The sequence below is a fragment of the Leucopleurus acutus genome, assembly GCF_964270905.1.
Source record: "Leucopleurus acutus genome assembly, chromosome: 16".
NCBI classification, from domain to species: Eukaryota; Metazoa; Chordata; class Mammalia; order Artiodactyla; family Delphinidae; genus Leucopleurus; species Leucopleurus acutus.
This window is the reverse complement of record NC_139158.1, coordinates 14,215,781-14,243,557: the sequence shown is the minus strand read 5'-3', so window position 1 is coordinate 14,243,557 and position 27,777 is coordinate 14,215,781. Positions and strand designations below refer to the sequence as shown.

Here is a 27,777-nt window from a genome sequence, read left to right as displayed (position 1 = left end):
AGCTCAGATGACAGTTAGCATTTTTTAACAATAAAGTATTTCTTAAGGTATGCACATTTTTTGAGACATAATGCTACCACACTTAATAGACTAAAGTAGAGTGTAAGCATAACTTTTATATGCACTGAGAAACCAAAATTGCAGTGGTCTGGAACTAATAAGCCTGCGGTATCTCTGAGGTCTGCCTATAGGCAGATAAACAGACAGTTTCAGCACATGGAGACAAGTGCTGGGGAAGGAGCACGCACACGGTCAGGAGAGACACTGGGATCAGAGTTGGGAAGGATCTGTATTACTCAAAAAATAAGAAGTAGTCCTAAAGAGCTAGCTCTCCACAGGTTAATAATGCCTAGCACACCAACAGAGTTTTAAAAAATCTGTTAAATAATTCTGTGGTTCTAAAAACACTCAATTAGTCATTTAACTGAAGCTGGAAAAGTACATACTAATTACTTTTTTTGACTTATATTGCACAAAAACATTAATAATAGCTGTATAACTGTGAAGTCATGGGTGACATTTAACATGTTTTCCAGGTTTTTAAAAAAATAAACAAAATCTATGATAATATCAGAGAGGAACAATTTATATTTTATCTTTAAAATTTTCTGTAATTTTATATAGGTCATTAATGTAGCAGTGGCTAATTTATCCAGTAGACGTTTCTAGATCCTGATGGCCTAAGCCAAGTACACAGAGTACTTGGCTTATTTCGGGTGGATGACTTTCAGGGTCAAAACTTTCTTTCTATTTGCGAAAGTGTCTTTTACATGAAGCTGGCTGTGTATTGAGGTCAGCCCTGAGGAGATTGTGGCTTGAATAGTAGTGAATGATACTGACACACTGCAGCTAAAAAAATGAGAAATGGTTTTAAAGATCTGGTTATCCACAAGTTAATAGGGTTTTGTCTATCCTTTGACCTTCGATTCATGTTATCAGATCGGCTGAAGGATATAGCAAGAGACATCTCTTCCAAATACAGGCACACCCTACCGACCATCTCCCTGTCAGTTGTTGGTTTACATCTTTTTGTTTTTAATACCCAAACACATACAGCATAGAAGCCTTTCAGTACAGTGTTTTAAATTGATGTTTACAAGGGCAAAATTTCTACTTATTTTCCAAAACTGAATACAGCATTTAAAGCAAAACGATATGCAAGAAAAATCTTGAATGGCATTCCAAATACAATTGGTAGATCATCAGAGTCAGGTGTAGACGATTTGAAAAGCTCACCATGTCAACCGAGGGAGCTTTGCTTCTCCATGGTGCCGGCATGGAGAGGCCACTTGCCTTTACTGAGCAGCTGCCATTAACCTTGTTTGTTTTCAGAGGTTAAGTCAGGAAGTAGTGTCTTATACATTTGGTAGCTAACGTAATAGTTGTTACATTTGTGAGCATCTTATCCTATTTTAGTTTCATTTTAAGCAAGTCTTTGGAGGCTTTGAGTTGATGTGTAACACATTTTAATTTTTCCCATTTAAAATAATGGGAAATATGCTTCACTTAGCATTTTTATGCATGCTGTTAGATTTCAGGAACAGATTACTACTCTTAGCTGGGAGATGCCTGTGTTACTGTAGTTTCATTATTTTTAATTATTTAGTGATTATGATGGCTCTTGAAATGTATTGGGTGTGTGTTTCCTATAGTCATTTTTTTCTGGATATCTTTCTGCTGCCCACTGTATTTTAAATTGCATTTTTCAGATTTATTCAGGGATGCGTGACTTATATTCTCTTTTGTTATCTTTATAGTTCTTGTTTAGGCATAAGTTTTGAGTTTTGGGTAACATAGCTGTAATCATACTATATGTATAACTTTGTCTCCTTTGCAACGTGTTTTTCCATGCTGTGATATAATCTTGCTCTACTATTCACTGATAATGATGGATTGCCTCCCTCTAATACTTAGCAGTCTTCCTTTGTATTTTTATTTTTATTATGATTCCCTCTTATGTGTGCATAAAATTTAATATACTCAATCATAAACAAATGTTTAAAAGATCTAAACTACACAAACTGCATTCATTCATTCAGCAAGTATAGATATTGCTAAATATTTGGTAAGGACTCTTCTAGCCACTGCGAATCAGTAAATAAGGCACATAAGGCGCCTGTTCTCTGGTAGGAGAGACAGAAAACAAATAGATAAATAAAAATGTACCATTTATAGGCCACCGAACATAATGTGGTAAGACCAACAAAAGTTTAAGTAAACAGAGCCCAATCACTTGATAATTCAGAAGAGTAACTTGTAATTTTCATTAGGTAAAAGGAAATCAAAACTACAATTACAGATATTTGTAAAATAGTGGAAGTCAGAATACTGCATAACAATATCCAGAATTGAACCAAAGGGGAATTGTATCACGTAGGATTCAGATTAACTACACATAGAGACTCCCAAATAGTGAGTGGGATAATCAAGTTAGAAATGTTTTTCCTTCTGATGTCACAGAAGCCCAAATAAAGGTGAACCAATGACTGATATGGCGGCTGTGAGATAGTAGAAAATACATGTATTGGTTTCTGTCCCCAGTTCCTGGCACAGATCTCCTAAAACTTTTGTAATTTCCTAAGTTAAGAGTGTCTTTTGTTCTAATACTGTTTTTGACTCTGGTTCCTGACACGGAGTTCCTAAATCCCTTGGAATTTCCTGGGTGTCTTTTGTTCTAATGAGGTGACTCTTGGTGGCCTTGTGGATGGGAACTGGTCACTAGAAACACCAAGTCAAGCTTAGAAGCTTGGAACTTTCACCCTATACCCATATCCTGCAGGAAGGGGAGAGGGGCTGGAAATTGAGTTAATGATCAATCATGCCTGCATGATGAAGCCTCCATAAAAATCCCAGAGGCACAGGGTTCAGGGAGCTTCCAGGTTACTGAAAACACGGAGGTGCTGGGAGAGTGGTGCCTGGAGAGAGCATAGAAGCTCCTCACCCCTTCCCACATACCTTGCCTGCTCTGCTATTCCATCTCTATGGTCATCCGTATTCTTTATCATATCCTTTTATAATAAACTGGTATATAGTAAGTAAACCATTTTCCTTAGTTCTGTGAACCGTTCTAGAAAATTAATTGCACCCGAGGAGGTCATGGGACTCGCCCATCAGAAGCACAGGTAACCACCTGAACTTACAATTAGCACCTGAAGTGGGGGTGGGGCAGTCTGGAGGCACTGAGCCCTTCACTTTAGGGATCTGATGTTATCTCCAGGTAGGTAGTGTCAGAACTGAGTTGAATTGGAGGATACTTAGCCGGTGTCACATTCTTGCTTGGTGTGGGGAAAAAACCCCATACCTCTGGTGTCAGAAGTGTTGTGAATATGGTAGTAGTGGGAAAGTAAAGGAGAAACACAGGAGAGAGTGTGAGTTTTTTCTTTTCAGTATTTTCACAGTGTCATCAGAGACCCAGGTTCCTATCTGACATTCAACATAATGACTTTTATTCTGAAGTTTACTTCATGGTCCAGAATACTTGCTAGAGCTCCAGCCATCATATTGGTATTCCAGCCTTCATTTTGAGCAGGCAGTACAAGGATAGGTATTAAAGAGCACATCTTTTTCCTTCTAAGATAATTTGTATAACTCTTCCTTTTACATCTTTTTGGCCAGAACTTAGTCCCTTAGCCACATCTTGTGGAGGGAGGCTGAGAAATATAATCTTCTAGCTGAGTATATTGTTGTCCCCAAATAGTTCAGACATTGTGCTTATAAGGAAGAAGGGGTGAATGGGTATTGGTAGACGACTAGCAATCTATATCAATGAACTAAGCATTAAGTTCAAATGTTAAACAAGTAACAATAAAATAAGCCTATTAGGAAGAAGGAAGTAATCAAGATAAAAGAAGAAATCAATTAGTTTGGATTAAAAACCCCCTAAATATAGGATGTATGGAAGGTTATTGATGCCCATCATCAAAGTAATCTCAGTGGTTTGGTGGAGATGGAAGGTGGATTGCACAGCATTTGTAAGGACAGAAAACAAACGACATCTTGGAAGGGAGACAGAAGGAGGATTTTGGGGTTTGTTTGGGGTTGTTATTTGTTCCTTGGTTTGAAGTGGAGGAGGCCGGAACACGAACATGTAGGTGGAAAGGAAGATGCAAGAGATAGTTGATCTTTATATACCTCTCAGAGAGAGGTATGTTTTATTTCGATTTTCTAGAATAATGGTTTTGTCAGTGTCTCAGGATTCTTGAGTTGTTGTGGTATATGTGTTATACTTACTCAGCACAGTGTTTTTAATAAGATTAAAAAAAAATTAGTCCCGGACAACGAGTTGGAACTGAGGTGCTTACCAAGGCTTATTTGCGAGGTAGGTATATTTGTGCTAGTGTCCACAGATCATGGATTTTCTTCTGGTAAAGGGCTGGGGGTGGGGAACACACCCAGGTGGTATGAACAGACATTTTCAAAAATGACCATTTCAATTTGTTTTTAGTGATATTTGCTTTGACATTTCAAATAGCATTGAAGGAAAATTTTCATGTTTATTGAAAGTGGTTTGGGGTTACATGTGATTGAGATCTGTGGCCACAAATCAAGGAAGTCATCAGCCCCCCGTCACTGACAGACCAGTGGGCGTTTTCTCCTGCCACCTCATAGATGTCCTCCTCCTCCTCTTTAATATCTTCCAGATGGACTCATTCAAGGCCATTCATCTCAAAGCTTATTTTAAAATTTTAACTTCGGTATTGCTATTTTGGACATTAGAATTGAACCTTTTTATGAGAATCATTGTGTTTGATTTATGAAAAGAGTGTGGAGAAAAAGGGTGTTAAAAAGAATGGTCGGAAGCTAATTTCTTTTGCTTATTGAAAGCGGAAAGAAGGAAGCACTTTCTCAAATTGACATTTGAAGACCGTTTTTAGTGTATTTGGGAAATGAAGATAGTGGAAACCATGAGTTCTGTTTGACTTATGGCAATGTGAAGATAGCTTGCTCCTTTGACGTGGCCCAGAAGAAGGTAGTATGTGTGGCAGAAACTCATTGCCCACTTCACAGGAATCAAGAAATTATGCTATTAGTTCCTTCATAGTCTGAGATACTGGATTGAAATCATATGTAGCCATTTGTACCTCCCCTTCATCCAGCCACACAGTGGGGGGAAAATGTGTTTTGCCTGTGACAAGTTAGAAATGTTAAAAATCATGTAAATAGAATTTGAGCAACCCTTGGAGTTTAATAACTTTATCTCTTCTAGTTTTTGAGTCTTTCTGATGACATGTCTTCTAGCTTTGGAGTTTGTGAAACAAACAAAAAACCCTGAAATCGAAAAACCCCTCTCTGCCTGTATTAAAAAACCCGAAGAGGATACGTCAGTCATCTTCCTCCTAACTCATGAACTGCATGCATCTCAAGATGTCGGGAGACCCTGTCCTGGTCCAGTGACTGAAGGAAGCTTCCATTTTATATTACCGTAAAGAACGTTTCTAGTTTTTTCCTGTTTCTGGTTCATGATAGAAAATTATCTTCTTTTGACTATATGTACTTCGAAAATATCTGGTAGACACTGAAGACGCTGGAGAATCCTTCAGTTGTAGGTCTATTTGTATATTTATAACCAATTACAATTCAGGTGCATCTTCCCCAGGGGAAAGGCAGTGATTAGTTTTTACGCTCCTGATGGCCAGTTTCTGGGAGTGGTAGGATGTAGAGACTGAGGACGAGGATAGGAGAAAGGATGGAGACCATCTTAATTTCCAGAAGTTACTCCTCATAACCCCTAAGAGGGAAACAGGGTACACAAACCACCGCCTGTGTTTTTAGATGGTTCCATTTAGTGGAGCTGCGTTTTGAACACAGTGGTTTCTTTACCGAAAGTAAAGATTATATCCTAAAAAAAAAAACCCATGCAGTAGGAAAAGGCATGTTTGAAGAGTTTAGCACTTAAAGGAAAATTTAGATTGAAGTTGGGAATTACAGTGAAATCCCTTCTAAATACTATGTTCATTAAATAGGAGGACAAAGGAAATTGTACTGAATACAGAGAACATTTTACAAATCTTTAATTAGTATTGGGTACTATTCCGTTAATTTCTACATCTCTGTACCTTGCCTGCAGTAACATTTCAGACTCCCCTACAGCAACCACATGATAATTGCAAATTTGTTTGTGTTTGTGCATAGTAAATGAAGCATTTTTTTTTCTTTCCTGTCTGACCCATGACTAAATTATTGACTTTTAGTTTTCACTGTAGTTCAAGAAATCAGAGAATTTGATGCTTAAAATTAAAAGCCTGGGGGGAGGGCTTCCCTGGTGGCGCAGTGGTTGGGGGTCCGCCTGCCGATGCAGGGGACGTGGGTTCATGCCCCGGTCTCGGAAGATCCCACATGTCGCTGGGCGGCTGGGCCTGTGAGCCATGGCCGCTGGGCCTGCGCGTCTGGAGCCTGTGCTCCGCAACGGGAGAGGCTGCAGCAGTGAGAGGCCCGCGTACCGCAAAAAAAAAAAAAAAAAAAAAAAAGCCTGGGGATAAATTTTATTTAATCTATTTAGTTTATTATAGTTTAAAATGTTCTCCTTAACACAGAGTTAGCTACCTGTAGTGCCACCCAAGGTAACTAGACTGGACCTCACCAGAATATGGCACAATTAGAATTTCCTGCCTCCTGGTAGGTTCTAAGGTGCATTTTTATGGCCTGTGTTTGTTGTTGTTTTTTTTTTTTGCGGTGCGCGGGCCTCTCACTGCTGTGGACTCTCCCGTTGCGGAGCACAGGCTCCGGACGCGCAGGCTCAGCGGCCATGGCTCACGGGCCCAGCCGCTCCGCAGCATGTGGGATCTTCCCGGACCGGGGCACGAACCCGTGTCCCCTGCATCGGCAGGCGGACTCTCAACCACTGCGCCACCAGGGGAGCCCTGTTTTGTCTTCTTAATGATTACTCATGACTATACTCCAAAAACCTCTACTGCTCTACCTTTTATTTTCTATCCTTTTTTGTCTCTCACTAATACCTAGATCTCTTTTCTCTAACATTTCCAAGAGTAGTGATTCAAAATCCCTGTCCATTCTCATTTAAATGTTCACAGCAAAGGAAAATGTATACAGGAATAAATCTCCAAGTGGTAGGATTTTACAAACAAGGAACCAGTGATCGACTTACATACATCATGAAATGATCACCACAGTAAGTTTAGTGAACATCCGTTGTCTTATATAGATACAAAATTAAAGAAACAGAAGAAAAAATATTTTCTCCTTGTGATGAGACTCTTAGGATTTACTTACTTAACAACTTTCATATGTAACGTACAGCAGTGTTCATTATGTTCATAACATTTTACAAATCTTTAATTAGTATTGGGTACTATTCTGTTGGGTACAACTAAGTATTGGGTACAACTAAGGTTGTACCTTGCATCCCTAGTACTTATAACCGGAAGTTTGTGCTGTTTTGGTTCATTACTGTTTTTTTCTTTTGAGATGTTTGTGATTTTCATTGACTTCCAAATGCTTTTTGTTAAGGACTTAGGATCTCTTTCTGTATATATACAAATACACACATAAACATATATATGTATGTATCTATATTTTTCTAAGTATGGTACAAGACAGGGATTCTTTTTCCCCTTTATGGATTATTGATTGAGCCAGCATCATTGTTGAATAATTTATCCTTTACCCCATGATTTGTAATGACTGCCTGTTGTAATCAAGTTTTCCTGTATTCATGGATGTTTCTGAACTTTCTACTCTGTTATATTGATTAATTTTTCTGTCTTGCCCCATTACCATACTGAGTTACTATAGCTTTGTGATAAGATTGATATTTAGTACAAAAGACCCCTCCTTCTTCAAAGTTGTCTTGCTTATTCTTAGCCTCTTAATACATTTTCATATTTATTTTGGGATCATTTTGTCAGTTTCTCTCCCACACAGACACACACACACAGACATAACTTTGGGATATTGATTGGAATTGCATTGAATTTACAGTTTAATTTGGGGAAATTGCCATCTTTATGAAGCCATGTCTTTGGTTGAAAGTTGCTTGTTCTGTCACTTTAATTTTTTTTGACTGGAATTTATCTTCTAATTGTAGATTCTGTTGGCTGTCTTTGTGAAATGTTACATTTCCACACATCTCTTGGAATTGTTTGCAGGCTCTTCTTGAGTAGGTGGTTGTTTTTGCTCACATGTGCACTCTAACAGGCGGCTAGGTCCAATTCCTGGTCCCGAGGCTGTTTCATTGTATATTTTTAGCCAGGTTTATTTGATTTTCATTTTTCATTTCATCTATGTATCACTGCAGTGGGGATGGCTCAAGAGATGAGCTTAAGGTACCCCTTTGACTGTACATTCATTAATGTATGGTTTGGTAAATTATGCAAATCAGATAAGGATTTGGAATTAAAGGCTTAATTTTTGGCATTTTTGTGTCTGTATAGCAAGTACCGAACATCCTTCTTCTTCTTCCAGGCTCTTCTTGCTGTCATTCCAGATTCACTTTCTCATGAGTCAGACATGAGGTAAAGTGCTGTACACTCAGGCACATCTTGTCACTAACAGGCTTTCCAGGGAGGAAACTTTATAGACTTACTTCAAGAACTGAGTCACCTTCTAATGAGTCTGGTTTTGCTTTTTGTTTTTTGTGTGTGTGGGGTTTTTTTTTTTTTTTTTTTTTTTTGCAGAGGCAAGGTTAGGCACAAGGAGGTTGTTAACAGTGGCTTACTGACAGCCTGAACGTCCCTTGACTACAAGGCATATGCATTTGGACAGTTGATCACCCAGGAAGGGAGCCTTTACTCTTTAATATTTGGGACTTAAACTTGTGAATTGTTACAAGTAATATTTCTGGAGAAATAGATCTATCAGATTTATTGATGTTAGAGTTGTGTGGTTTCTGGCTGCCCCATTATCCCTTTCAAATTTACTTTGTCTCAGTGGTTTTGTAAGATGTGTTCTGGGTATATCAAGATGCCCTTCTCATAACATCTTCTGCACATTTTGTGTCCCAGTGTTTCTGTCTGTTTTTGTCTGCTGCAGGATGATGGAGAGATTGTTTCCTGAGGGAACTTTGCCAGAGATTTTACTTTTTTGTCAATATCCTTGGACTTCCAAGTCGATGTGCTGCTTAGGTGACTGCCATCCGTGTTTGCACCCTGGGGTAGGCTGTAACATAATCTTCTGCTTATTGATTTGTATGACATCATTCCTCTGACTTCTACTTACTCTTATGTAGATAGGCTACCTCTCTCATTTATCTTGTGTTGGTGGCCTTAGACTTCTCAGTTTAGATCTCCTACATGAAAAGTAGAGAAACCGGTCCTATGATTTTGTAGTCAAGCCTTTCTTCCTCTAGAAATCTTACCATTTATTTATGATCTTTTATTTATTTTGGTTTCGTCTTTAGCTCTTTACATTGTCTCCCTTATTAATCGTCTTTTCTTTTTTTTCTTTGTTCTCATTTCTTTCCTTTTCCTTGCATTTCCGTATTTAAAATTTCTGTGTTCATGGCTCTCAGGGTAATGGTCATTTTTACACTGTGAAAGCTGTCCTGTTCAGAATGCCAGTAGAACCTTACCTCTTCTATTCTCTCCCAACCTCCAGAGGATGGAGAAACATGGCTCCATATTACTCCTTTGCTTTTCTGATGTGTAAATACTGCTGACTTTTTTTATCCTGTAGTGGGGATTTTTTTTTTCCTGCTATTGAGTGTTTTCTTACAGCTTGTCTTTATACAGCTGCCAGTGCTCTTAGCCTCTATTGTGTTCGCATCTTGCACTTCTCGGCTTCCTCTTCTTGTGGTTTTTCAATAGATGAACTTATAGTAGCCCTTTGACCGTACGTCGATTATACAGTAGGCCCTCCATATCCACCAGTTCCGCATCCACAGATTCAACCAACCACGGATCGAAAATATTCGGAAAAAAAAAATTCCGGAGAGTTTCAAAAAGGAAAACTTAGGGCTTCCCTGGTGGCGCAGGGGTTGAGAGTCCGCCTGCTGATGCAGGGGACACGGGTTCGTGCCCCGGTCCGGGAAGATCCCACATGCCGCGGAGCAGCTAGGCCCGTGAGCCATGGCCGCTGAGCCTGCGCGTCTGGAGCCTGTGCTCCGCAGCGGGAGAGGCCGCAACAGTGAGAGGCCCGCGTACTGCACACACAAAAAAGAAAACTTAAATTTGCCTTGGAAGGCAACTGTTTGCATAGCATTTATAGTTGTATTTACAAATATGTGTGATCTCACCCTCCTCCTCCTCCTTCACACAAGCAACATCTTCTTGGGTATTAACCATGTTACCAGGAGGATGTCAAGCCCTTCTTTTCTTTTTGCTATTGTGGGTAACATAGAGGTCCATGACTCTTCAAACTCTGGCCACACTCTGTCTCATATTCAAGTTGATTTGCATGGTCTTCTGAGGTTCTGCTGAACCTAAGACAAATCTTTTTCTACTTCCTTTACCAGATTTCTGGTCTTTGAGCAGGAGAATTTTGTTTAAGGCATCTGTTTAAGCGTAGTTGAGATCAGGCGTATCAAGAAACTGTTAAACTGATCCATTCTCATCTCAAGAGTCAGTACTATTAAAAAATGTGTGTGTGTGTGTGTGCGCGCGCGCGCGCACATGAGTACAGGTTTTCTGACCCCACAACTTTTCTTGTATTTCATTCCCAGCCTTTTGTGTTTCCTTTGTGTATATGTATTTATGTCATTAATACTATGGTATGTGTACAGTTTTGTTTTTAGCTTTTTAAAAATTCAATGCTATTACATAAAAATTACCCCTCATTATTAAACATTCTTCTAAAACAATTATTCTCAGTGGGAGCAAGGGTATAGAAAAAAACAGGTCTCCCACCCCCTTCCTTCCCCTTTCTGAGAATCACATCTGCATTGAGCTCTCTTATTGGTAAGAATGTGTTTCTCCGCCATGTTGGAATTCATAACCACTGTTCTGAAATAATCATCTTTAGTGTTAGTTAAATAGCTGTATCATAAATCATCTAGCTATTTCTTGGGATTGAACATATAGCTATTTCTTGGGATTGACATATTTATAATATCTCATTATTATAAATAAAGCTGGAATGAACATTCTTATTCATCAGTATTTGTCCACAAATTTTATCATTTCCAAAGGCTTAAAATCTTTAGAAATGCAATTATTGGATCAACATATTTGGATACTTTTCAGATTCTTTAATCATGTTGCCATGTAATTCCCAAAATGTTTGTACTGAATTATGCTTTTATTATCAGTGAATGAGTGTCTGTCTTGCTGTTCTCTAGGCAGTATTGAATATTGCTATTTAAAAATATCTTTGCCAATCTGATAAGCCAAAATGGTACCTCATTACTGCTTCAATTTGCATTTCTTTGATTACTAGTAACTCAGAACCATATTTTAGGAGACCATTTTTTCTTGTTTTGACACAGCCTCAACTCGACTTCGTCTTGAATTGCAACTGTCAAGATAAATTGTTGAAATTAAGAGCTGTAGTCCTCGGATGTAATAACCTCATCCAGAATATGTAACACTGAAAGCTGCCTAATTAGAAGTGGCAGAATTCTAACTCATAACTGCATATTTTTAAACTTTTTTATCATGGATTTTTAAAACATTCAAGAGAAGAGAGAATAATGGAGGGAATTCCTGTGTAAGCAGTTATCAGCTTGACAGTTACCAGCATTCTACATTTCATGTTTCATCTGTCTTCCCAATTTTTGGGGGGTGGGGAAGCATTGGAATATTTCAAATCAGATAAATAGTATCATTTTATCCGCAAATACTTGTGTATTTAACACATAAGGACATATTAAAAATGGAATGCCTCCTCCCAGCACTTTGCGTATATTTTTAAATTTTCTAATAGGATTTTTATATTGAAGTATAGTTGATTTATAATATATATATATAATTTTTCTGCGGTATGCAGGCCTCTCACTGTTGTGGCCTCTCCCGTTGCGGAGCACAGACTCCGGACGTGCAGGCTCAGTGGCCATGGCTCACGGGCCTAGCTGCTCCGTGGCATGTGGGATCTTCCCGGACCAGGGCACGAACCCATGTCCCCTGCATCGGCAGGCAGACTCTCAACCACTGCACCACCAGGGAAGCCCCTACAATATTTTTTAGTTTTACAGCAGAGTCATTCAGTATGTTTGTAGATTATACTCCGTTATAAGTTATTACAAGATAATGGCTATAATTGTTTGTGCTATACAATATATCCTTGTTGCTTATCTATTTTATATGTAGTAGTTTATATCTTTTAATCCCATACTCCTAATTTATCCCTCCCCCTCCCCTTTCCCCTTTAGTAACCATAAGTTTGTTTTCTATGTCTGTGAGTCTGCTTCTGTTTTGTAAATAAATTGATTTGTATTACATTTTCTGTTTCCACATGTAATTGATATCATATATTTGTCTTTCTTTGTCTGACTTACTTCACTTAGTATGATAATCTCTAGGTCCATCCATGTTGCTGCAAATGGCAGTATTTCATTCTTTTTTATGGCTGAGTAATATTCCATTTTATGGATTCCATCCATTCAATAAGATGGATACCACATCTTCTTTATCCATTCATCTATCGATGGACATTTAGGTTGCTACCATGTCTTGGCTATTGTGAATACTGCTACTATGAACATTGGTGTGCATGTATCTTTTCGAATTAGTTTTCATCTTTCCCAGATATATGCCCAGGAGTGGGATTGCCGGATCATATGGTAACTCTATTTTTAGTTTTTAAAGGAAACTCCATACTGTTCTGTACAGTGGCTGCACCACTTTACATTCCCATCAACAGTGTGGAAGGGTTCCCTTTTCTCCACACCCTCTCTAGCATTTAATATTTGTAGACTTTCTGATGATCGCCATTCTGACCAGCATGAGGTGATAACCTCATTGTAGTTTTGATTTTCATTTTGGTTTGTTTCTGGTTTCTTTTGCTGTGCAAAAGCTTATAAGTTATTTTTTTTTAAGCCCCTCATTTTCTGTCTTCCTCCTTATGTTGTTAATTTCACAGATTACGTTTTATACATTGCATGCCCATTAACATAGATTTATAATTACTGTTTTAGGTATATGTGTTTTAAATCACATAGGAACAAAAAAAGGAATTAGAAGCCAAAAATAGAAAATATTGGCTTTCACATTTACATATTTAGTTATCTTTATCACAGTTCTTTACTCATGGTTTCAGGTTGCTGTCTGGTGTCCTTTCATGTCATCCTGAAGCATTCCCTTTAGCATTTCTTCTGTGGCAGTTCTGCTAATGATGAACTCCCTGAGCTTCTGTTTATCTGGAAATGACTTTATTTATTTATTTATTTATTGCTGCATTGGGTCTTTGTTGCTGCGTGTGGGCTTTCTCTAGTTGCAGCGAGCGGGGGCTACTCTTCGTTGCAGTGCGCAGGCTTCGCATTGCGGTGGCTTCTCTTGTTGTGGAGCGCGGGCTTCAGTAGTTGTAGCATGTGGGCTCAGTAGTTGTGGCTTGCGGGCTCTAGAGCGCAGGATCAGTAGTTGTGGCGCACTGGCTTAGCTGCTCCGCAGCATGTGGGATCTTCCCCAACCAGGGCTCGAACCCATGTCCCCTGCATTGGCAGGTGGATTCTTAACCACTGTGCCACCAGGGAAGTCCCTCTCCTTTATTTTTGAAGTATAGTTTTACCAGATGTAGAATTCTTCGCTGATAGTTTTTTTCTTTCAGCAATTTAAATATGTCATCCCACTGTCTCCTGACTGTTATGGTTGATGGTGAGCAATAGGCTCTGATCTTATCAAGGATCCCTGTACATGACAAGTCACTTCTCTTTTGCTGCTTTCAAGATTCTCTCTGTCTTTTGACAGTTTGATTATAATATATCTCAGTGTGCATCTCTTTGAGTTTATCCTACTTGAAGTTCGTTGTGCTTCTTCAATGTGTAGACTCATGTTTTTCATCAAATTTTGGAAGTTTTGGCCATTTTGTTTTCAAATATTATTTTTTGCCATTTTCTCTCTCCTTTCCTGAGATTTTCGTAATGAACATGTTGAACGTTTCATGGTGTTCTACAGGTCTTTAAAGAGAAATGTAAATAATAAACCTACAACCCTTCTCTTACTTCTCATCCTCAGAAGTAAGCACTATTAATGGCTTGATGTGTTTCCTTCTATGATTTCTTTTCCTGTTGGGTTGGATTTTCTTCACTGAGTCTTATAACATTGTCTTTGCCCTCTTTCTTTGATCTACATTTTCAGTTATTCATTACAGTTTAATTTGGTTGGTTACTTAGTTAATTTATTTTGGAAGTAATTCTATAATAATTTTCCTGCTTGTCTTCTTTGATTATGAAGAATACTTCATTTGGCTGCATCATGAATTATATCTTTGAATTTATTTTCTAATTCTTTGCTTATTTGACATATCAGATTTGTCTCCCACGAACAGTAAAAAATTTAGTTAATTAAAGCCATTTTAAGAATAAGTATGTTTTCTAAGGACTTTGAAAGATTCATTGCCCAATTTCTAGTAGAGGCAATACATATTCCTTTGCTTTTAGAAACAATGGTCGTCAGTGAGGGATTGTTTCAATTTTAAGGTTTTTTTGTTTGTTTTAAAGAGTTTAGAATTAATTTTTTGACAAGCATGATATGACTCGGTCAGCATTCAATTTGTTTTTTTGTTTTTTAATTGGGATATAGTTGCTTTACAGTGTTGTGTTAGTTTCTGCTGTACAGCAAAGTGAATCAGCCATATGTATACACATATCCCCTCCTTTTTGGATTTCCTTCCCTTTGAGGAGCCAGGCAGGAGTGGTGGAGTCTTACCTTGCTGGTTTCCTGGTTCCTCTCCTCTTTTGGTATTAACCATTGTTGCTAATTTCTTTTCTGACTTTGGTTTTGTTCGTTTACTAGAATAAAATGTAGATTATACAACAGTCGGTACGTTGGTTGCTTGTTCACTGCTGTATCTCTAGCATCTAGTATTATACCTGGTGTACAGTGGGACCTGGTGACTGTTGGTTGAACTGATATCTGTGTGAACAAATGAATGAATCTGTGTAACTGCTGCTGGTGGTGGTGATGATGGTAGCTGAAATTTATTCATAGTTTTCTATCTTCCAGCCTGTGTTCTAAGTTCTTTATTTGTTTTAGTTCTTTTAATTTTACAGCAATACTATGAGATATAGATACTGTTACTCTTCCTATTTTACAGAGGCACAGAGAGCGTGCCTGAGCTCACACAGCTGACTCCAGAGCCCAGTAGCTTAATTGCTACTATGTACTCTTTTCCTCATCTTATACTTTTTTCCTCTTTTCTCTCCTCCTTCCTAACTACTCAGACTTTTTCTACTTTGTACTTAATCCTTTTTTCCCTCACTTCCCTTTGATAAGCATTTAACATTTACCTTTGCAATTTTGACCTCAATTTTCACTCCATGTATTGGATTGGCCAAAAAGTTCGTTCAGGTTCTTCCGTACCACCCCAAAAGAACTTTTTGGCCAACCCAATATTTTCAGTCCGTGTATTGCTTCCCTCTAAGAAACAAACGTAAGTTAAAACCCAAATTTAAACTCTGTCACAGAGATCTGGTCTGAATTCTAGAGGTTAACGTCTAGGTTTCTTGCTGCACAGCCTAGCTGCACATTGATTGTGAGGTTACTTTCAGATCCACCCCTCCCTCCCATTTTATTGTGTTTGTTACTACCACTGGGGGAAAAAAGTCCTAGACTCTCAAATTAAACAGAAAATACATGAAATTATAATATGCCAGCTACTTGACACTTTTTTACAAATCTCATTGTGACATTTTACAAATCACATTGTAGCCTGAACAGAAAGTAGCTAAACTTTTTGCCTGAATTGGATACTTTAATCTTCATTTTTGTATTCTGTAGTATTACACAAACCCTGTCCCTACTAGATAATATGCCACATTCAGAAAATCCTGCAGTAATAACTGACCAGAACCTATGCAAATTAAAATTACTAACTAAATCCCCAAACTGGGGAAAAAAATAGGTTTTATTCAAATTAAATTACTACAATACAATCCAGTTTGTACTCCAATTTTTTCTTTCTTTTTTTTTAATCTAAAAGAAGGATAAAATAAAGTGTTAAGTATGTCCTTTGCAAAGGAAATTCCAGCTCTCACCTCTCAAGCAACATCTGTACTCAGTTTTTGTTTTAATTTGATCTAACTGGAGTATAACACAACTTTCTTCTATAGACTTTAGGAACTGCTTTAACTAATTTTAAACAGACTTTAAAGTCTCCAAAACCATCCTATCGAGCAGGCTCCCTACAGACACAGTGAAACCCAGAATGTGAATTTGATAATTTGAAATAAAATCTAATGACATTTCTTTTTTAGTAACCCCATAGTGCTTTTCTTTGTCCTTAACAATCTGAACATTAGTAGGCTATAGATAAAAGGTAAATGTACTAAAATTAGTTATATCTGTTGATCAAAAGATATGAAGAAATCAGAAAGGAAAGCCATCAAGTGGATGAAAATATTTCTAATACAATTATAACAGCATTCTTACAGCCAGAATACATAAAGAATTTGAAAAACCCAGTAGTAAAAAGACAGCTATCCCAATAAAGAAGTATTCAAAACATTTGAACAAGTACTTCACAAAAGAAGGATCGGAATGGCCAAAAACATACTCAACTTCATCAGTAAACGGGCAAATACAAAATAGGACAGTGCAGGAATGGCTAAAGTTTAAAAGACTAACAACAAGTGTTGGTGAAGAAGAGAAGCAGCTGGAACTCTGATCCACTGCAGGTGGAAGTATGGTGAAATGACTTTGGAAACCAATTTAGCAGTATCTGCACATCCTGTGATCCAGCATTTCCACTCTTAGGAACATTCAAGAAACATCCATCGGGAGTCAGGTACAGTAACAGTCATAGCAATGCTATTTTGTAAGAGACCCAAACTGGGGAAAAAAACCAACGAACCAACAACTTTCACTAATGTAAGTATTTTCATATACTGGAGTACTAAACAGCAGCAAAAATATATCTGAAGCTAAAGTCACCATCAAACTCAGTGAAAGAATTTCAGTGAAAGAAGCCAGACATAGAAGAATATGTCATAATAGCATTTCATAAAATTCCCTAAAGCAGGAAGAACTAAACTCTAGTGTTACGAGAGAGAACAGCATTTTATAATAACTAAAAACTGGAAATAATCTAGATGTCTATCAATGGGGGAACGGTTGAATAAATTATTGTGTATTTATATAATGGAATATTAGATAACGAAGAAAATGAACAAATCTCAGCATGCAGCAACATGGATGAACGTTATAAACACAGTGTTGTATGACAGAAGCAAGATGCAAAAAAGTCTATGGTTCCATGTATATAAATTTCAAACACAGGCAAAAACCTAAACTTTAATGTTGAAGTCAGGATATTAGATAGCTTTGGGGTAAAGGCAATGGATGGTGACTGGGTGATGAATATTTTCTTTGTGTTAATCCCTTGGGCTGTCCATTCGTGTTTTATGTATGTTTCTCTTTGTATGATTTCTTTCACAATTTGAAAAGGTTAAGCAACAAGAGAGAGAGTCTGCCTTGGATTCATTCTGCTTGGGTTCATATCCCAGCTTTGCTGCTTTCCAACTGTGTAACTTTGGGAAATTCACTTAGCAGCACTAGGCCTCAATTTCATATCTGTAATGTGAAGCTAATAAACCTATTTTGTAAGATTTGTTGCAAAGATGAGACAAATATTGGAATCTTTGCTAAGATGTTAAACACAACAGCTGGCACATAGTAAGGGCTGACTCATTGCTAACTCTTGCTATTGTTATTGTTGGTATCATTGCCAGTTTATTTGTTGAAAGGAATTTTAAACTCCCGTTGGAATTACATTATATTTAGAAATCTATCATGGCTGTCCATGTAGGCTAGTTTTTTATGGTCTCAGAAATATTTACTTTTTTCACTCTCCATGTTATTTCATAAATAATCATCAAGTATTTTATAGATGTATTTTAGAGTTGAAGTAGAATTTTCTTTGCCTTGCATTTTGTAGTTGTACATATAGTATATATGTACCATACATATGGCATATAATAGCTAATACTTAGTAAGACTTACTGCTGCCAGCATGGTTCTAAGCGTTATGTAGATGGACACTTTTAATCCTGTGTAAACTCCCATTTTGCACAGATAGAAACTGAGACAGAGTTAAAGATGGCTAGTATGTGGTCTGGGATTCAGTCTGGGCTCAGAGTCCACATTTACCCCACTGCTCTATGCTAGGAAAGCTGCTCATTTTTCTATTTTTATTTGGTAACTGACCAATTGTACTTAATCTGATTTTCTTAGGTTGATTTTCTTAGGTTTCCAAGAAGCCAGCTATATGATTTGCAAGTAATTGTTTTTTGTACACTATCCACTTACTCTTTTTTTTTACGTTACGCGGGCCTCTCACTGTCGTGGCCTCTCCCATTGCGGAGCCCAGGCTCCGGACGCGCAGGCTCAGCGGCCATGGCTCACGGGCCCAGCCGCTCCGCGGCATGTGGGATCCTCCTGGACCGGGGCACGAACCCGTGTCCCCTGCATTGGCAGGCGGACTCCCAACCACTGCGCCACCAGGGAAGCCCTATCCACTTATTCTTGTTCTTGCCTTATTGCTTTGATTTTAACTTTCAGGGAAGTGTTTATAAAAATAATAGAGTGGACATTCTGCTGTTATTCTGATTAAATAGAAATGCCTCTATTTTTTACATCTCTAAGAATGACATGGACTATTGACTGGAGAGTGTTTTCTTTATGTTAAGGATGTGTTTTTTAATTTTTGAGTTTACCAAATGGTTTTTCAGTTGTTCATTCTGTTTTAAAATCAGGGATGGGCTTTAAATGATATGAAATGTCTTTGTGTGTCTATAAGATGATTGTATAACTTTTCTGTGTTGAGCTATTGACGTGATGAATTGTATTAATATATAGTCTAATATTGAATCATCTTTGCATTTCTAGAATTTTTAACATAATGCTGAATTTCATTTGCTAAAATTTCTGTAAGATTTTTGCATATATAAGTACAAGTGAGATTGGCCTGCACTTCTCTACCATTTTTGTTAGGTTTTGGCATTGGGTGAATTCTAGCTATGTGAAGGGAATCTGGAAGATTTCTTTTTGTGCATTATACACTGCATTTTAAAAATAAGTTTTGAGTACATTTTCTGATATGGCTGCCTAATACTGTTCATCCCTAGGTTATCTTCAGACATGAGCAAAAGTAGAGAGATTGGCATTCTTTTTTTTTTTTTTTTTTTTTTTGCGATATGCGGGTCTCTCACTGTTGTGGCCTCTCCCGTTGCGGAGCACAGGCTCCGGATGCGCAGGCTCAGTGGCCATGGCTCACGGGCCTAGCTGCTCCGCGGCATGTGGGATCTTCCCAGACCGGGGCACGAACCCTTGTCCCATGCATCGGCAGGCGGACTCTCAACCACTGCGCCACCAGGGAAGCCTGACATTTTTTTAAATTGAAGTATAGTTGATGTACAATATTATATGTTTCAGGTGTACAGTATAGTGATTCACAAATTTTAAAGGTTATACTCCATTTATAGATATTATAAAATATTGGCTATATTCCCTGTGTTGTACAATATATCCTTGTAGCTTATTTTACATATAATAGTTTATACTTCTTAATCCCCTACCCCTATCTTGTGTCTCCCCCCTCCCCTCTCCCCATTGGTAACTACTAATTTGTTCTTTATATCTGAGTCTCTTTTTTGTTATATTCACTAGTTTGTTGTAATTTTTATATTCCACATATAAGTGATAAAGTATTTGTCTTGCTCTGTCTGACTTATTTCACTTAGCATAATGCCCTCCAAGTCCAACCATGTTGTTGCAAATGGCAAAATTTCATTCTTTTTTATGGCTGAGTAGTATTCCATTGTGTGTATGTGTATGTATGTATATGTGTATATATATACACCACATTTTTATCCGTTCATCTGTTGGTGGACTTTAGGTTGCTTTCATATCTTGGCGATTGTAAATAATGCTGCTGTGAACACTGGGGTGCATGTAGAGAGAGATTGGTATCATTTTGTTCACGTCTTACTTCACTTTGTTTTTCTCTTGAGTATTTTGAGCCTTGCTACTTAAAGCATGGTTTGAGGTTTAGCAGCATGGATACTACCCAGGAACTTGCTACAGATGGATGTAATCATGTGTATATAACTACACGTGTCACATCATCTTTGCCATATTCTATTGGTTAAAGGCAAGTCACAGGTTCTGCCCCCACTCTTTTTGTAGATTTTAAACTATCATTAATCATGTTGTTCTGAGATGTTTGAATAAGTCTTTGAACTTTTAGTAATTTGTCTAGGGTCCTGGAAGGGAGCTACAAAGTCAAAGATATAAAGCTTTTAAAGGCTTGCATGACTGTTGTCTAATGGCTTTTCAGAAGATCAATACCTCTTTTGTTACATGGTAAACAAATGGCAACATTGACAGTTCATCAATGTGCCTTTTCTGCCAAGTAGAGATCATTAAATAATGAGGAAGCAGGAAAGAGGACAAGAGTGATTAGAAATTCTTACTGTAAATAACTTTGAGCAATTGATACCTGAAAGCCTGAAGGTTATGTGAATTAATTTTCGCCAATCTAAACTGTTGGGTCAATTTACTATTTCTAACTAAATGGAATTCAGGGTATTTGTTAGGAACCTTTTGGGTGTCTTATCTAGTGTTCGATACTGTAAGTGAGAGAAGAAAAATATACCAATATCTGTGCCTTTATAAGGCTTCTGGGAGTCTTATGACATTGTTTACGTTTTTTTCATCTTTCTACAAAATGCAACTTCAATAAATAGAAGTTCATGCAAGGTTTCACCTATGGGTTTAAGAAATTTGAAAATCTTCCTAGGTGATAAAAACAAAGTTGTGTTTTCCTCTGTTTTAGCAACAACGTACTGTCTATAGGCTGACTCTGGTGAAAGCATGGAACGTGGATGAACTCCAGGCCTATGCCAAGCTGGTGTCCCTGGGGAACCCTGACTTCATCGAGGTGAAGGTAAGCCCCTGCCGGCTAGTGTTGGGCACGCTCCCATTATGCTTTGTTGGCCACGGTGCAATTACAATCTTCTGAAATTCTGCAGGAGGTCCCGGATGTTTTATTTATTCAGTCAGAAATATTAATCAAGATTCCTGGCACTGTTCTAGGTATTGGGGATAAGAGCAGTAAAGACTAAGCATTTGCGCTCACATATAAAAAGCTTATATTTTAGTGAGAGGTAGACCGCCAACAGAAAACGAATGTAGTGCTCACTACATAGTAACTTTAATATGCTGAGAAATAAAATACTGTTACAGTGAGTAATTGGTTGGCTTTTAACTACACTTTTACTATGGAAAACTTCAAATATATACAGAAGTAGAGAGACTGATGTAATGAACCCCATCCATCCATTACCAGCTTCAAAAATTACTAGCTCATGTTTCAGCTGTACTCCTACCCATTTTCCTGCCCTTACCTGTGAAGCAAATCCCCACGTTATACCATTCATCCATAACTGTTTTAGTATGTATTTTTGTAAGATATGCACTCACTTTAAACACTTATTCAGAATACTGTTCTTACTAAACAGTTCTAACAATAATCTCATATATTGGAACATATAAGGTTTCAACTTGACCAGTTATTTTAACAGTATTTTTTAAAATTGAAGTAGAGTTAATATACAATATTGTGTTAGTTTCAGGTATACAGCGAAGTAATTCAGTTTTTTATATATATATATATTTATTTATTTATTTACACACACACACACACACACACACACACACACACACACACACACACATAGTTTTTCAGGTTATTTTCCATTATAGGTTATTATAAGATGTTGAATATAGTTCCCTGTGCTATATAGTAAATCCTTGTTGTTTATTTTATGTACAGTAGTGTTTATCTGTTAATCCAATACTCCTGATTTATTCTTCCCTTCCTCTCTTTCCCCTTTGGTAACTGTAAGTTTGTTTTCTATGTCTGTGAGTCTGTTTCTATTTTGTATGTAGATTCATTTGTACTCGTTTTTAGATTCCTCACATAAATGATATCATATAATATTTCCCTTTCTCTTTCTGACTTAAATCACTTAGTATGATAATCTCTAGGTCCATCCATGTTACTGCAAATGGTAATATTTCATTATTTTTTATGGCTGAGTAATATTCCATTGTGTATATATACCACATCTTCTTAAACCAATTGTCTAAAGTATTTTTTAATCTGGATCCAAATAAGGGTCAGAATTGGATTATTTCTCTCTTAAATTTCTTTTAATCTATTAGTTCCTCTTCCATGTGTTTTTTTTCCCCCTTGTAATTTATTTTGTTGGAAAAAATGGATCATTTATCCTGGTTAGTTCCCCATATTTATATTTTAGATTTTGGTGATTGCATGTTGCTCTGCCCCTTAGATTTCCCATGGATTGTTAGTTAGATCAAAAGAAGATTGATCAGATTTGTGTGTGTGTGTGTGTATGTGTGTGTGTGTGTGTGTGTTTGCATTTCAAGATTATTTCATTGGTCGTAGTGTATGCTTCCAGCAGGAGCCATTTAATGTCTGGTTGTCACTGTCATGTTTTTGCCAGTGTTTCTTTGGGTTAGATACCTGTACGTGGATTGATGTGTCAGAGGGTAAACGCATATGCTGTTTTACTAGATATTGTGGTTGGCTGCTTTAGATTTCAAAAGCAGGAAGGCTTTTCTGAGGAGATGACTCTTTTAAAAACTGATAACTGAATAGTAAGAAGCAGCACAACATGCGAAGGCTTGGGGTCAGAGCATTCTGGGCAGATGGCACAGCTGGTCCACAGAGGTCCTACATGATCTCCGTGGGGTAGTTGGAGTTGGCTGTGGTACAAGATGAATCAGAGTGGTGGGCTGGGGCCAGATTTTGTTAGGCCTTTCACGCATGGATAAGAGAATCAGATTTTATACTAAGTTTAACGATAGGCTTTTTTTTAATACTAGGTGTGCTAGGAAGGGGTTTTAAACTGGAGAGTGATACGATCCGATTTATGATTTTGAAAGATCACCCTGCCATTGCCATGAGTGGATTATAGAGGGCAATAGTAGAAGTAGGTAGACCGGTAACAAAACTTTTGCCAAGCAAGAGACGTGATGGCGTGGGGAAGGTCATTGGAGAGGACTGGGTGCACTTGTGATTTATTTTGGGAGTAGATCCAACAGAACTTGTTGTTAGATGACATGTAGGGTGTGAAAGAACAAAAAGAATCAAGAATAGCACCTGGGTGTTTGACTTAAGTAATCGTGTGGATGTGGAACAGTTTGCTGAGATGGAAAAGACCAGTGGAGAAGGGAGGCAAATTTAGGGAGTCATTGCATGAGTTCTGTGTTGACCTTAATACTTTGAGATAGCTTTTAAATAATCCAAGTGTAGGTTCAAAGTGTAGGTTCAAAGAAGCCACAGGTTCTATAAGCCTGGCGTTCTGGGGATAAGACAGGCCTGGCAGTAATGATTTGGAAGTCATCAGCTATAGAGTTTTCAGAGGCAGACAGCTTTCTTGGACAACTAAGAATACACAGAATGAGAGAAAGTGACCAGAAAATTAACCCAGTCTCTCAAAGCTCCACTCTTCAGTTTATGTTTATGAAGCTGGATGCACTCTGTCACATCAGAGCATGTTTCAGCTTTACAGCCGTTTTTTAGTAAGTTCAGCGTTCTGCATTACGTTCCTCTGGAGGGATGGGGAGGTGAGAGGAGCAGATGAAATATTGCTGAGTGTGTAGCAGCCTCTAGTGAGGTCAAGACACTTTTCTTTTAAAATTGCTCTTAATTTCAAAAGGCTACTCTTGGCAAGAACTCTAATGATGCAAAGAGACAAGTTACACTTTAAATATACGCATTGGCTTAAGGAAACCTTGCCAACATCAGAGATTAGTGGTGTTTTAATTTATGGTTTAGCTATTAAAGACTGCTGCTTCAAATTATGCTGCAGTAAAACCTCTATTATTAACTTGGCTGGATCGCACTGTCACCTTTTTTTCTCCTTCTTTCTTTGCAGTCATGTTTCCTATAATGAAGAAGGTATTTTGTAATCTGAAAAGAATCAACCAAATTTTAAAGAAAGATGGCTACTTTGTAAACAGTGTAATTCTCTGATGGGCATTTTGTAGTCGGACAAACTATTAACTAGGAAACAGATGAAGCCTTCTACTTATAGCTGAGATGTTATAATGACATAGTTTCTTTCAAGCAAGATTTCCATTTTACTATTTTATCCCTGCATTTAACAAATATTTCTGAGCTGTCTTCATGTGCCAGGCCTCGTCAAAGCATCATAGGTACAAATCTTTTTTCTAAATTTGGATCTGCTGTTTGGGAAATGGATGTCTTATTGAACAAGGCAAAATCTACAGAAGTAAAATGAACTACTTTGAGAGATTTTTTTAATTGAAAAATCTTGGAGAAGTCTGTAACCTAATCACAATTTTAAATGTCTTTTTTAAATTATAAAATATAAGGTAATAGACAACAGTTTGTGTGTATCAGGGGAAAGCATGGGACGATCAGTTGTCTCTGGTAGGAGACCTGTAATATCAAGTACCTGGGCCTTTGAGGATCACATGGTTTATTAAATTCATCTCTCATTTGTCCAGCAAGTTAATGAAGTATCTTCCTCTTAAACTGAAGTAGGAAAAGGGATGTTTACAGAAAATAGTATACTATTAAGAAACAAAATGAGTTATAGAATAATTATTACTTGATCAAATTTTAACAGTATATGTTTAGATACATTTATATAAGAAAAGTATGGAAGGATACATATCAAATCATTAACAGTGTACGATTTGGGAGAAGGGGAAGGAAAGGCTTGTTTTACTTTTCATATTTCTGTGTTGTGTGAATTGTTGCAGTGAGCATGCATTACTTTTATAATTCAAATGATTGAAATGAAATCAGTAAGTGGAGAAGGCATGCTTTCCTGTTCAGTAGGGTTAAACTATTTAATGTCTGAAAAGGCAGCTTTTTGTTGTTGTTGTCTTATTAATCAAAGTAAAATTTTCTAAAATGGAAGCGTTTTAAAAATAATAGTAATAAAGCCTCTGCAAAAAACATTTGGTAAGAGCTAGCGATATGGCAGCCTAAGATGACCTCAGATTCCTCCAGAAGCAAACACGTAGAAGTAAATGTTATGGTAAACATACTTTTGAGAGAATAGTCAGTCTGTCAGGTCTGTAAGGGAATTCCTTAGGGGCTGTAAAAAGGGAGAGTGCCTGGTGGTACTCTGCAGCTCCAGTAGAGACAGGATGTGGCAGAAGACTAGGCCCTTTCACCTTTAGTGAAAGGACGAATTAGGAAAAAATTCACCCACTGACACAGAGTGGTACTTGGAGGCTTATCCCTTACCTATGCTTTTGGTAAAAAGAAAAAGTCTCCCAGGGCCTAACCCTGAAATGGGGTTGGTGTTAAAATGTAATAGTACCTCAAGGTCACATAAATGCCCTGAAGTTGTGAAATTGATAATACAAAGTGACCCTGGGCTAGTGAAATACCTGAGGCTCTCGGATCCATTTATATCCTTTTCCTGGATTTCCTGGATGTGTGTGTGTGTATGTGGAGGGTTCAGGGCGGGTCTCTCATAGTCTCAGGTGGAGAAGTTGTGTAAGCTTTGATACATTCCTAAAATGTATTCATTTAGCCTGGGACAGGTTACTTATCCTCCTTGAGCCTAAATTTCCTCAGTATTAAAATTAGAATACTAATATCAATTTAATGGACTTGTTTTGAGAATTCAAGGGGGTAACATATGCCTGGGTTCAGTAAATGTTTAGATCCCTTTCCATCAAGCACATTATTTAAAAATGAATCAATAGAAGCTGTTTCTCTATTATATTGATTTTCTCTTTTCTTTCACTGCTAGTCTTGTAAAATATTTCTCTGTTCCATTCCCTGTAAATTAACATGTATTTTAGCTTCATTAGGCTTAAGTAGACCTATATTTGCTAGCCTGGGAAGCTTAACCATCGTTATTTGCTTACTTGTTTGTGAAAATGTGTTTCGTGTTGTAAACATCTGCCTTATTGAAAAGCTTTCATAACACAATCCATCTGTAAATGAAATACCGTCTTTGTATTCTCTGCCTAGCACTGCACCTTGAGAAGAGTAAGTGCTCAGTAATTATTTGTTGTCAAATGATTTAAAACTCTCTTCGCATTAGCACCGTGACTGTCTACAGAACTCAATCCTTGCAGAATGCATCTTGCAAAACAAATGTCAGCATAGTCTCAATCTCTTTCTGCACACAAATGTAGGGAGTATTACCGGTTGTTCATGTATGTAGCAATACCTAACCAGTGATTATCAGTTGGTTCATAATCATTGAAGTGTAGAAAAATCTTGAAAAATATTAATTAAATTTTGTATTAGATCAGAAAAGAGTTCTGGAGTTTAATGTCAGAGGAACATGTGACTTGCTCTTTAGAACAGATTAGTTGGGGGTACAGAGAAGAATACGGTGTGGCCCCCACCCTCTAAGAGCTCAAGATTTAGACACATCAAAGTTATGCCAGCTATCTGAGAAGAGAGATGCACAGGGTATGATGAGATTGGGATTAGATGGGATTGGAGTTCCTGGCCGAAGATCAAAGAGATGGTGGAGAATTTAGCCAGGGAAAGACTGGATGTGGAGTGGGGCAGTCCAGTCAGAAGGCCTCAGGTGCTAGGCTGAGAAACGTGGGCTGGTCTTTTGGTGGGGGGGGCAGCTATTGAAGCATTTTTAAGATAAAGGAGTGACATGTATTGCTGCAAAAAGTTGTGAAGACATTTCTCCTCAAACTATCAGGGACAAAAACAATCATACTGGGAGTCTTTTGACAACCAGTCAGTTTAATTAGAATATCAAGAGCTCTTCCCACAGACTTTGAATCCCCAGGTAGACTTTGTAAGCAGCCCGTGAAAATGACCCGATGGCCCCCATGTCCTGCAGCCCAGTGGTCCATCCAGAAGTCACCAGTGTGATGGTGGGGTTGTGCTTTTCACTGCAAACAGGAAGACGCATAAGTGGTCCTGCTCTTCAGGAACTTTCTTTGGGTCTGCTTGTCACCTCTCAGCCTCTGGAATTCTGGAATGAGTGCTTTCAGTTGCCACATTATACCCATCTGTTTTCTCGAGGACACTGTTTTTCCAAAGTTGTGAGGCAAGAACTTGGTGCTGGTGATAAACAGGGTGGGAGTGGAAGGTGGTGCTGGGATGAGAAGGTGGCGGGCAGCTGCCACGTGAGGGAAAGCGCAACGTCTTTAGACTATTCAGGGGCAAGTGCGATCAGGAACCCAGTCTGGGCGGGTCGTCGGTAGACCGCAGTGTGCGATGAAATGAAGCAGCCCATGTAGAGGGGGGAGGACCGAAGGGAGGTGTTGAGGAGCCCAGCTGAGGGAGGGCTCAGGGAGGCCGTTCAGGGAGGCCGGTTTCTACCCATGGCAGTTCCGTCAGGCGCAGGCTCGGCCTCCGCAGTCGGCTCAGGAAGTTACCCACACTCCCCACCTCCGAGGATTTTGTCCGGCTAAAATGAGAAGTTTTACGTGAAAATGCTTTGTTAACGGTAAAGCATCATGCGAACGTATAGAGAAGTATAATGTGAAGGCATAGTGATGACCTATGGCAATCATTCTCTCATTTCCCTTCCAAGCCAAATCTCTCCTTAGCATTTCATGCTTTATTATTGCTGAATAATCGATATTATTTTCCAAAGCCATTGTCATGAATATAAGATCTTACTTAGGGACTTCCCTGGTGATCCAGTGGGTAAGACTCCGCACTCCCAATGCAGGGGAC

At 38.1% G+C, this 27,777-nt stretch overlaps 1 protein-coding gene across 3 annotated transcripts in view; it reads left to right on the top strand.

Moving 5' to 3' along the window:
• Positions 1-27,777, top strand: part of LOC309973319 (S-adenosyl-L-methionine-dependent tRNA 4-demethylwyosine synthase TYW1) — a 203,826-nt gene that overhangs the window by 102,244 nt on the left and 73,805 nt on the right. For all 3 annotated transcript variants that reach the window (XM_082857504.1, XM_082857503.1, XM_082857502.1), the window contains exon 14: positions 20,878-20,988. In XM_082857504.1, the coding sequence (XP_082713630.1) occupies positions 20,878-20,988 (111 nt within the window). The remainder of the gene's footprint in view (positions 1-20,877; positions 20,989-27,777) is intronic.